Source organism: Antrostomus carolinensis, unplaced genomic scaffold, assembly GCF_000700745.2.
Source record: "Antrostomus carolinensis isolate BGI_N321 unplaced genomic scaffold, ASM70074v2 scaffold15800, whole genome shotgun sequence".
NCBI classification, from domain to species: domain Eukaryota; kingdom Metazoa; phylum Chordata; class Aves; order Caprimulgiformes; family Caprimulgidae; genus Antrostomus; species Antrostomus carolinensis.
Genome location: NW_010289204.1, coordinates 3,835 through 16,369, shown reverse-complemented (window position 1 = coordinate 16,369; position 12,535 = coordinate 3,835). Strand labels below are relative to the sequence as shown.

General features: G+C 35.5%; 1 protein-coding gene across 1 annotated transcript in view; it reads right to left on the bottom strand.

Annotated features, from left to right (window-relative positions):
- Positions 1-5,762: 5,762 nt before the first annotated feature.
- Positions 5,763-12,535, bottom strand: part of LOC104526101 (growth hormone-releasing hormone receptor) — a 9,349-nt gene continuing 2,576 nt past the window's right edge. The window contains exons 4-8 of the mRNA XM_010169463.2: positions 11,869-11,938; positions 10,223-10,314; positions 9,381-9,510; positions 7,954-7,995; positions 5,763-5,895 (exon numbers count right to left, since the gene is read on the bottom strand). Coding sequence (XP_010167765.2) covers positions 5,773-5,895; positions 7,954-7,995; positions 9,381-9,510; positions 10,223-10,314; positions 11,869-11,938 — 457 coding nt within the window. The 3' untranslated portion in view covers positions 5,763-5,772. The remainder of the gene's footprint in view (positions 5,896-7,953; positions 7,996-9,380; positions 9,511-10,222; positions 10,315-11,868; positions 11,939-12,535) is intronic.

The window sequence follows — 12,535 nt, the reverse complement described above, 5'->3', positions numbered from 1 at the left end:
TCCCCAACATTCTGTGATTCTGTGAACACAATATAAATAGAATATTTGTGTTTTTTTTTTTTCCCATCAAGCTGATTTGGACTCAATGTTCTGCCTTACACGCTATCATAGAATCACAGAATTGCCTCAATTGAAAAAGACCTTTAAGATCATCATAAGTCCCATCATTAATCTCACACTGACAAGTCCCTGACTAACCCATGTCCCTCAGCACTGTGTCTACATGACTCTTCAATCCCTCCAGGGATAGGGACTACACCACTGCCCTGGGAAACCAGTTATTATCTGTTCAGTAAGGAGAGAAAATTCTTAGCCTGTTAATGCACTCAGTGTGGATTAGATGTGGATATTTCTTTAGTTTCTGAAATCACTCCAAATCATCAACAATGAATGCTATTACCAAAAAAAAAGTGTTTCTACAGATTTCTGTGTGTTGATATCAGCACTCATGCAGACACAGTCAATTGGATCAAGGAACTGACCTGTCTGGAAACTAATCTGAGTTATTAAAATAAAGCTTGTTCTTGGGCAGAGCAAGGAAGACACTACCTCACCCACTCATCATTTCCTAACCTTGACTTAGCTTATATAGTCTGTCCTTTCTTCTGGTCAATCCACTTCCAAGTTTAAAGGTTAGGAGTGTCCATTTTCTTTTCCTAAATTTCACTCAGGTCAAATTGATCTCTCACCACTTTTTACATGTTTAAAATATTAGAAAAAAAAAAATGTCTTTCTTGTAACAGGTATCTGTTACACCACAGATGGAAAATATTCACTGAGATAAATTTCACCTTCAAATTTAATAGACCAGTTTTAGAGTGGTGGGAAGAAGCATCCTGACGTGAACCTTTTCCTTTTCTCCAGTAACAATGGAAGAAGCAGAAACGACTCAGCTGGATTCCACATGATCAGGACAAACAGCTAGAACCACACTGTTAAATTCAGAAGGGGATTCACCTTTAGGTGTTGTGGCTAAGTTTGGAGCAAGAAATGTCATCATCCTCTAGACAGCTCTGCACCCAACTGCCCATGGTACAGATGAAATGATGTTTCAAGTTAAGTGAGCTTAATAGGGGAAATAAAGAAACACAGATTTATTGCAGACATTTGTACATGCACTGGATTAATATGAAGGATTTATTGTATGTGCTCCTGTTGATTTAAGAATGGTATTTATTGTCCACTCTGATACAGCAGTTTTGTTCAATCATGTACAAAATGACAGGAAAATACTATTGCTACATAAAATCACAAATAACATTTTCACTTTCTTATCTTCTATTGTAATATATTAATATATATTAAAAATTGATAGCATTTGAACTAAAACATAGTAGAAAGAAAAATTTCTAGTGAACACATTTTTGTGACTAAACAACACTGATATTCTGCAAACATAAAAATTATGAAATATTCATGTAAACTGCAATTCTCTTATTAAGCTCTTTAGCTATAAGATTTTCATAGGATGTCAAAAAATCATTTTCACTAACCAAAAACTTCGCCATCATTCTGACATAATTTGCAGCAGGCAAGATTGGATTAAAACTTTATTCTTTATGGCTAATTGCAAGATATTCACCTTAACAATATCACATTAATAACTTAATTTGATAATGAGAGAACGATTCAAGCTAGACAGTGATTGTGCAGATGTAATTGTCTCTCTCACAATCAAAGCTGATGTGGATTATGTGTGTCTGATCTAAATTTAAATTTCCAGACTTTTCCCTGATCATCAGGGAATTGTACCATTATAATTAAAAGATGTTTCACGCTTGTTCCCAATCCATTATAGATAGACAGGGACATGTCCCTTTTCCTACAGACACATATGGGCAACACAGAAGATCTGGGATCTTAATACATGGAAGGGCTACCAATTTATCTACCAATAAATTGGTTTAGATAACAGATTTTATTAATCAATCTAAAGCTCACTAAACACTTTGGACCACTTCTAATATTTTGATATTTTCTCTTCTTTACAATGTCCTACAATAATGCCAATGTCATTGTCACTGTAGGACATCTCATGGTAGAGATACCAAGTATTTACTGTATTACAGCTTGAATCATAATTCAAATAAAACAAAACATCTAAAAGCTGCTCTTGCTTCACTCAAATCTGAAATTATCTCATGATGTAAAACCAATAATAGTAACCTTATCTTGCTGTTAGATAACGACAGAAGAACCACCAGTGCTCACTATTAGTCATTATATGATGCATTATTTAATTTTGTTAATATAATATATTAAATATATACTGTTAGTAGGAGAGACTTTGCCGTTGCTATTGATTGATGTTGAAGTTGTTAATAGTTATAATGTGTGGAGGAGCAGTTTAAGGCACTAAGCTAGACAGAAAAAAAAAACAGTACAAAAGGGTGATTGCCTGACTCAGAAAAGATTAAAAATGGAGGACAAAAGTGATGGACAAGAACCTAACAGAAAATGCTACCTGAATGTCTAATGTAGAAGAAACTAATAAAATGCTTTACAGTGAGATAGTTCTAGGAAAATTTTAGGAATTTTTAGGAATCTGGCAGGTGTCTTTGAGGGTAGAAGGAGAAAATGTCATGTATGAACGATGTCATACATTTTGTTGTGATGCAACATAAAAGCCATGTCCAAGTGACTTAATTTGTGCCTCAGCTGGCAGAAACCTGACAGTTGTACCTATTTGTTTTTATTTATTTTTTTTTCCTTCTGCAGCCTGCAGTGAGATCAGCTCAGCTGTCACAACTGGAAGCTCTGTTTTATTTCTCTCTTTACTCACTCCAGTGTAAACCCTGTGGCAATTTGCACACCCTGGGAATGATTCACTATCTTCAGGTCAATTTTCCATTGCTCTGGCCCTACTCCAAGTGAAAGTAAATTATACTTAACATAATTTATTTTTTAAAGGTTAAGGAGTTTCTGCTACTCACACTTTTCATACTTGTTTTATCAGACTTTGCATGTGACAAATAAGAATTTTCAGAAATGTAATCTTATGCAGTAAGTGTGTACATACTCCTAAACTGGTGTTAATATTGGTGAAAGTTATTTAAACTCGGTGAAATTTCCTTCCTGAAAACCTGAAAATGTTTTAAGTTTTTTAATTCTGCTTGACACTATAATGAAGACTTGATTTGCTAAAAAATGTAATGTAACCTTAATATCTATACCGTGCCTAGTCATAACTGATATAAATATTCTAATTAAATAGTTAAGGTCACATCTTCTGTTTTTAAGCACTCATGTTTCCAGTTTCAGCTATCTCAAATAAAAGTATTCCCCCTATAGGGGCTAGTTATTTCAGGAAGGAATGAAATGCTCTCTGAAGATTCCTGCCTCCGTTCATGTTAGAAAAAGCTGCAATGACTAGAAAAGGACAAATACCTAGTTTTTGATAACCCTATTCAGGTGAGAATGGATGTCATAGATATTTAAACGGAGCCAAATAATTGTCCATAATATATATGATATAAAGCAGATGGAAATTATCTGAACAGACTGCTGGTATTTTTTATTCAGAGAGATTTGGGGTCAAGCCCTTAATGCAGTCTTCTATAAAAGCAAAGAACAAGAACCCTGAGAAGTTCATATATTCATGTGCCTTCACTTCTGTTACTAATGTGTCCAGTTAACGTCAAAGTCATCATGAAAACACCATTTCAGAATTGTAGGACTTACTTACAAGCCTGAAAGTCCAATTGATACAGACAAGACTTACAAGACTCTTAATATGACATATTATTTTGCTGCTTGAGACGTTGAGATAAAAAAACTCTCTTAAACATTCAGAAATCACCTGAGATAGAAAATAATTGGTCTGTTCAGCAGAAGAAAGAATTTTATATTTTTTTTTTATCACCTCTTCTTTTACCTTCCAGTTAGAGAGCGTGGTAGTCTTCAGAGTAAATTTGCCTTTTCACAGTTAATTATACAACAGAACTGCAGAAGCTGTAGGAATTTTTTTATCTAAGAATGTATGAATAGAGATGGGTAAAATTTTGTCTTCTTAGTTAAGCTATTACTCTGGACTCCTTTCTAGCTGATAGACACCATGATCTTTTTGAGGCTGAATAACATCCATCTCCAGGAAAAAAGACTCATTCAACTATCTCATTCTTACAGGTTATGCCACTTTTTGCATTATGTGGATGCTATATAACACTGAAAGCCATACAAATTCATCTCTCTGATAGTCTACTTTCAACAGTTCAGCAACCGTTTGACATATGCTTCTATCCAGCTCACCTTGAATCCTTCTGGATAAAGGAAGGAAACCAATATAAACATTATCTTGGGCCCCACATTGCAATATATGTTCCAAAGAGTCACTACAGAAATTGAAATAAACACCTTCCTCCCACTGCTCCCTCAGACTCTTCTCTCAACCTTAGATCTGAATTCAGTCATTACTGTGTTTTTCACAGATGGAAGAAAAAACAAAGAGAAAACCACATTTTTTTTAATGGAAAGAGGAAGACACCTCCTCGGCAGTCATCTTTGACGTAAAAACTAGATGGCATAAATTCCACTTCTTCAAGTCAGCTGTAATTACCTGGATATAGTAAAGGAAAAAGGAAGGCAAGTCCACTTTTCTCTATAATCCTTTCTGTTGTTTAATTGAACTTGACAGGTCACTGGGACATCCAGAAGAGCTGGGTAAACTGTATCAGTCTGATAGTCCTCACTGTTTGGTACAGATTAGCGTCGTTCCTTTCCAAGCCCTAATGTTCCCATCAAAAAGTTTAATCAATTCATTACTTTACAGGTTACCACAACCACTGGGGGCAAAAACCAAAACCAAAACCAAACCAAAAAAAAAACCCCCAAACAAACAAAAAAAACCCCAAACCTCTCAGGTACAGAGACAGGGAAAGCAAGTTTGCTTTCAAGCTTCTGAATATTTTACAACACTGGAGGGCAAAAATAGTCACACGTAAGAAAATACTTAGCAGTATTCCTAGCAAACTCCTAGTCCATCTTCCGTGGGTCTCATTCTTTTTCTGTGCAAAAGTTTGTTTTTCTTTCTAATTTACTTGCAAAGAGTAGTTATTTCTTAATTATTATCTTCTACAGTCTCATCACTCCCAACACCTTCACTTTCTGCTACTTGGCTATCAGAAATTTTCTAACCTGTAACTACTGGAATAACACCAGAACATGAGAATGTATTGGCTTTTATTGTGAAAATGGAATCTTTTTGCTTCTAGAGATATTATATAAAAAGACAATACAAGAAGTCAACAATTAGTCATTATGTTGCACTTTAACAAGACATTTGGTTTCTTATTTGCATGTTTACTGAATTAAAACAAAGAACAAAGCTTGAACAAGCTGGATAGACTCCATTTTCCTTTGTGTGAGGATTGAATACCAGTTTCCAGAGCTGGACATTTGTGGTGTCACTTGAGGATACTAGTGGTGTCCACTCCCTAGACACATTATGCTATATGGTTCATCAGTGAAAGTCTACGGGAAGTGAACCAAGAAGAGGTGACTTTTGTGTTTGCTGTGATGAATACTATAACAATATGAGGGCTATTTTGTGTTTAGAAGGCCAGTCAGTGTTTAATCTGTCACTGCAATACTTGTCCTGCAAAAAATGTCCAGTGGGCAGAACTACTGTAGAGGTCGATCCTCCTCCTAATTGTTCAGTATAAACTGCAATCATTATGTTTGGTGGGGTTTTTGGTTTGTTTGCTGTCTGTGTTGTTTGGTTTTTTTTCCTAATCAGGCTTTTATATATGATTACTCCAGATCCTGAGATCATCTTTAGCACACAGATGTGGTCATTTTTACTCCAGAACTAGATGGCACAGTCCATCTTGTCCTCCTCCACACTGGCATAAGTCCATATCTCTTACCGTGCCACCTCCGTCCAATTTCCGTTTGTACCTCAAAAGGAAAGGAAAAAGCTGGTTTGTGGTCAAATATTTCTTGAGAGTAGATTGGTGGGAAAGAGGAAAGACAGAAAGAGTGGTTAGAGAGGGTAAAATTTAGACATCTAAGTCAATTTAATTCCTCTGGGCTCCCTTTCTAACTGATAGAGAAAAGTAGGATCCTCCAGAGAATGTTTTATCTGTCCTGTGTTATCACGCCCATCCCTCTGCACTGATGAAAACATCTAGTGTGGCTAGCTCAGAGTTGACATCCCATGTTGAAAAGAGTAAATGAACACCACTCTTCCTTTCAAGAAGTAAGGACATACAAAAGAGTACATCCAGTACATACAAAGTTCCTACTTAATGACTCTGGGCCCAACTATCAATGTTTATTATTAGAGTTGTCACACAGTTAAATAAATAAAAAAAAAAAAAAAAGCTTTTTTAATATCTTCTCTTATTTTTTCAATGTCCCTTTGAAAATTGGTCTCACCAACATTGCCTACACAACTAAAAAATTTTCTTCACATTCCTTGCCCTTCCTCAGTTGCTAAGGGATGTTATCTTGTTTCCATCTGTTTCTAGAACAGTATAATTTTTAGCAAGTTTCTTGATCAACATGCATCGATTTGTGGCTGACAAATAATAATACTTTACTATTTAAGATGGTGAGGGGAAAGCCATTGGCAAGCAGGAGACGTTTGCTTTCTGTTGTTGACAACTGTGTATGCCAGGCTTTGTCATGTTCACAGAAACATACAGTGGGTCCAGACTGGCCACTAAACCCTTCTTTTACATCTGATTCTTATTAGAAATGTGCCTTCCCAGTAGTCTAGTAGGAAGGAAATTTCTAAATTGAAGTGATACAAGTCTGGGATGACAAGCTGAATGTAAAGCTATAGTCTACCATCAGAAGAGATTAGGATTATTAATATGAACCATTGTGTCAACTGAACATAAGCAACATTAGAACATTCAAAACTTAACAGCCCTAAACTCAATCAAAAGCATAGTAAGTGTCAATATATTTGAAGATATTTATTATTATTTCAGAAATTTCTGACAAAAATAAGTAAGTGTGGACCATGGCACACATAGACAATTAAATACTGTTTGAAAGCTTAGTCAGCCTTAGACTTCAAACTTAGAAAATGAAGAATTGGTCAATGCAACCCAGATCATCTACAGTGGGTCAGCTATCTCTAACACAGACAACTGTACTTGGTCATTTGAATATTACACTGACTGTGATGATTTAGAATTCACCTCCTAAACACACCTTTGACACTCTAGTGATGGTATGTCTGAATCAGGAGTTTCTACCTTTTTAAGAGCTGCAGGTAGAAACCAGTAGATTGTTAGTGTAGTCTGAAACTAAACCCCAGTCATACTCTAAAATAGCTGTCTCAACTACTCTGTACTCAGAAAGAAAAGTTAAATTCCAGGGTTTCAACTCATTCTAAAAAGTGGAGGATAAATTGACATGTTGCCTATACAATTCTTTTAAGATACATTCTTATCACAACATCTATACTATACAAATAGACCTTGATGCTAAGCTAAATAGAATGATTTCTGTCCCATCAACAATAAAATTCTGACTTATATATTCTAAATGGGAAAAACATATTTATCAACATGAAGAAATACTGGGCAGATTCATGAGCATATTAAAAATACTAGAAAGTAATATTTTGGTATGGGATGATCAGCATAAATTTAAATTCTTTCTAATTTAATCACAGACTTTTAGTAACTCTTTTTGCATCACTGCAACAGCTTGTACTTTCAGGTCTGGACCTAGCATGGGCTTCCCAAGCCCTGCTATAGTACAAAAATATGCAGAAAGGATAAAAAATGCTTGATGGAGTAGCAAAATAGTAGAAGTCCGTTTCTCCACTAGATGGCTTCATTCTCATGAAGATAATTGAAATTAAATTCAACTTCGTTGATTCCTATGTTAACAGATAATCCCGAGAAACTAAAAGATTTAATTATCTGTATGAAAGTGATTATTAACTCTATATATCTGCCAGTGAAAGCAATATTGTAAAGGTTATAGTTTCCTTACCTCTTGGTTCAGGAAACAGTAGAGAACTGCTACAATAAACCCCTGAAAAAGACCAAAAATAATTTTTAAAGAGTTTGAAACAGTTTGAAAAAGACACTTACACCATCTGATTTCATGATGGTACTGTGTATCTGAATTAATGATTATCATTATAAGTTGGACTACTGTTATAAATGACAAAATTCCTTATGTATCTCCAATAAACCTGATCAGCCAGATAATCAACAAATTAGTGATATTTACCAAAGTCACTAGCACGATATGAATTCACAACAACAGGTGATATGGCCACTGATATTCTCTCATATTCTGCTTACAAAAGCATGGTCCATTCTACAGCCAAGCTCACTGTATGCTAATTCTTTGCACAGTGTAAATTGATAAGGAAACGGACTTCGTAAGGAGATCCAGGCACAGAGCTCATACAGCTTTCCAGTCAACTTCTGTGTCTTTGCAGTACATGGAATGAGATCAAATTGTGGCCTGCTGAATGCTTTTGTTAGGATTCTGAACTGAGATAAACCCAGGAAAAGGACCTATGTGATCAGATACCAGGTAAACACCTCACCCTTTTATTCAGTTAATTTATTCCTTACATTGTTAATTAACTCAAGGACAAGTACTGAGGGTCAGGATTAAGATGTGCAGGGTTTATTGGACAGGACTGACACAATGGATAAAATCATTAAGAAGACTAAACTGGCACAACTGCTGGATTTTTAGCTATGCTCACTGACAAATGATGTCTTACCATCATTCAGAGGGACATATGCTTCCTTGTGAAGTTTGGTATGATTACCTACAGCTGCTTCTTGTAGTCTCTGAAGTGCAGCACAAAGAAAGGGAGGAAAGCAAAGGGCATCTGGGTGCTGCTTTGCTCATAACTCAGGTAGCAAAACCACCTGGAGGGTATGTCAGATCAGCCCCAGTAGTTGTTCTAGTTGGTACCAAGCTCCTCAAGCTTTCCATGCCCTGTGTGCCAATTCAGAGCAGTTGGGAACATTCAAAGCACAGCAAGCATTTTGCCCACCCAGGAGGGAAATGCATGTTGCATTCCTCAGGGCAGTGGTCTATATGGGGTTGATATGTGCACCGGGCAGTATTCAGTGTTTATATGTTGCCTATCAATTCATTCTTTGCCAAAGGATCAGCAAGGGGGCTGGACCTACAGCTTTTCATGTTTGACTTTGACGCACCATCCAATTTACACATGCATCTGAAAGACTTGGCCTTGCATTTGCAAAATCAGCCAGGTAGGATAAGTTACATCTTCAGATATTGTAATTCAGTGAAGAACCATGAGCTCTGTGAGGAGACACTAGCTTCAGGATCCAATTATTTTCTCTGCAATGCTAGTTGTCATATGGCCACTAGATTAAATTAGAAGATATACTAAGAAGGAACTGAAGCCTCTGCGGTCATTTTACCTGAAAAGATCCAATGCAGAGCTCCAAGTAAAGCCGAACTCCCAGACTGGTATATTCCGGAAGAAAATTAAAGACAATATAATGGGTTCCAAATAATGGAATTAGAAGCAAAGTTGATCTTGAGAGGCGTCTAGCAGAGGACATGAGAAGAAGTAAGGTAATATTATTTCCCTGAGTAAAGATTAATCAATGCAATATGCCCCAGTAAAGAGTAAAATTTAAAACAAAGATCTAAATATCTACATGTGAAGTTCATATCTCTTGGGACTACAATGCTGGGCAGAAAGCATAATGAGAAACTAGCTGGAAATAGATTTCTGATGTTTATTGCCTTATTGGCAATATCATGTTCATGGCTTTTTCTTACAGTGTTTTGTCATTCTGCCTTTCTGATTGAGATTACAGTTCAAGAAAACACAAAGGAGTAGACTGTATTTTGCCGCATTGGAGCCATCGAAAATTTGACATTTATTTGCAACTAAATACAGAGAAAGCAATATGCAGGCTCCCTTTATAGTCCACATACAGGAAAAGGTACTTATAGAAGGTAATTTATCCTGCCCTAGATCAGAGATCTAATGTGGATTAAATTAATGGTTTCCTAGTCACCCCATTGGTTGTAATTGGAAGGTAGAAATCTGAACTGATCTGAATACATCATCTTTGCATGGCCAATATTAGGTGAGATGAGTCTCATCCTTTGATTAGTTTCCTTTAGAATGGGATAAGGCTGGGAATTTCAAAAACAGCCTGTCTGTTACACTGGACAAGTGTTTCTCTGTTTAGAAGTTTTTGTTATGAAAATAATTTATTTTTTTAATCATTATTATTCCATATACTACCTGTACTGAGAAGAGTTATTGAAGTTGATTTGTCTAGGGTCTAGTTTTTTCAGCAAAATTCTGATGATGTTGATAAATAGGACAAAATTGACCTGTTAGAATATTTGGGGGGGGAGAAAAAAAAAAAAAAAAAAAGATTACTTTTTAATGTAAAACTTTACAATGAAAATCTATATTTTTACTTAAGGTATTATGTAATTTGTGAAGTTTCAATGAGACCAGTGTAAGATTTTTAATGTAATAACTTTTGGCAGCATTCAAACATCTCAATAGGTCGCATACCATCTTAAAGAAATAGCTGAAGATGAAAACTTGAGAATTAACTATGTTTTTCAATAGCTTGTGAGATTCTTTTTATTTTTTGTAGCTCATATAATTTTGATTCTCTTTTGATATGGCTATTGCATTAAATTCTGGCTAATATTTTTAGACATTATTAGTAAAATTCATCTGACTAATATAGCTGTCTACAATGAGATGCCTGCATCTGAGATATCACCCTGTTTTCCCTTAGCAGTCAATGGAAATCCAGGCAGTGTAGCCAACAGAGCCTCAGGTGGAGCTGAGGACGAGTCATCTCCTCCAATGTAGACATCTATTATGTCAGATGAATCACATACCAAAGTGCATACTTCTCTTTATTGATTCTGAAGAGAACTGAGGAGCATTAGCTCAGCTCCAAAGCTAGGTAGTGTAAATCCTAATTTGCAGATAAAATTTTCTACAACTGCAATTTGTCATAGCTTTACCAAAGTCTGTGAAGCTGCTCAGTTTTCCACAATCAGAGAGTTTCTCCCTATGTATTTTTCTGTGTCTGCACAAAGTCCGAATGCTTAATTTTGCCTAAGAATTTCCACATTGTACCAGAAAGTGCAATCTCATTTTATCCATCAGTGATGCCTCAAATACATTCCAGCAGAAAAATCATCACTGCATCCCCTGAGTCTCTTGACTTCTAACGTCGATGTCAGACAAGAACTAATAAGGGGAGAAATAATGGAGGTAGAAGGAAATATAATATTTTATTGAAATATGGAAAACTAGGACCAGAATTCAACTTGAGAGTCTTCATTCCCATTGTTTGCCTATGTATGCCTTATTTGTATCCATCTGTCCTCCAATTGAATTAAGCTTTTAATAGATGGTCTTACGGTCATCCATTAGCTGCTTTCTCAAACATTGCTTGAGTTTAACAACATGTGGGAGTAATCATACACAATAATCATTTAAAGCTCATCAGTTTATTCAATAAATGTCAGTCTCAAGAGATATTATCATCTGTATCATCTATGAACAGAAACCTCTTGCCGTTGAAATTTTATATTTAAATGTATGGATGATTCTGTACTCCTAGGCTAAAACTTGTGTTTTCAAATATTGTAAGGATGTGACCTCTCACCTGTCATTAATTTAAACCAAACTGACAGTTCTATGAAATCTTTCATTTCTTTAAAGGATACTTGCCTGGGGGAAGGAGGGTAGTTCTCTGTCTCGTTTTAGTTTACATTGGACATAGGCAAGTTTAGAGTAGAAATTCTACCACTCCCCTTCCTTATTTCAAACAACATTTCAGCAAACAATAATCAGATTTTAATTTAGAAGTCTTTTTCTTTCTAAGTAATGTTGGCAAACCTAGAAGTACCTACCCCAACAGAAATTATAATAGGTCCTTTGATTAGCCACCAGTATGGAGAATCTTGATTAATATCCCAGCATCTGAGAAAATAGCAATAAGTTTAGAAAAGATGTGTATGTAATCACTACACTTAAGGCACTATCTATCAGTGTCAGTGAATATCTGAAGAGAGATATTTTTGTGGAAGTGCAGGTATAGCACAAGTATCCAAATATTTAAACTCTGCTTTAAACAGGAGAAACTTTTTGCAGATAATCCTACTCTTTTCAAAACGAAATAGTGATCTCAATATGCCAAGTGACAGCCGTGGATGCAACAACTCTGACAAAAGACTCAAACAGATGATGCAATGGCTGCTACAAAGATACAGATTTTTTTCTCTTCAAAGACACTTATTTAAGACATGAAATATTTTGTCTTTACAAAATAATGAGCATTTCATTCTTCAGAAATATCAAAAGGTATTTTCTATTAGAAACTCCTAATATTTTGCTTAATTACTTTGTTTATCAGATTAAAATATTTTTCTTCTTGAAGTACAAATAAATATTTTATGTTCCTGGGAAAAATCTCCCACACAATTAGAATATTGTTGCCATAACATACTCCAATGGAGACTGTAATCCCTGTTCACTAGTGGATTGGATTGGAGTCCATAATGGAATGGAAATGGAGAA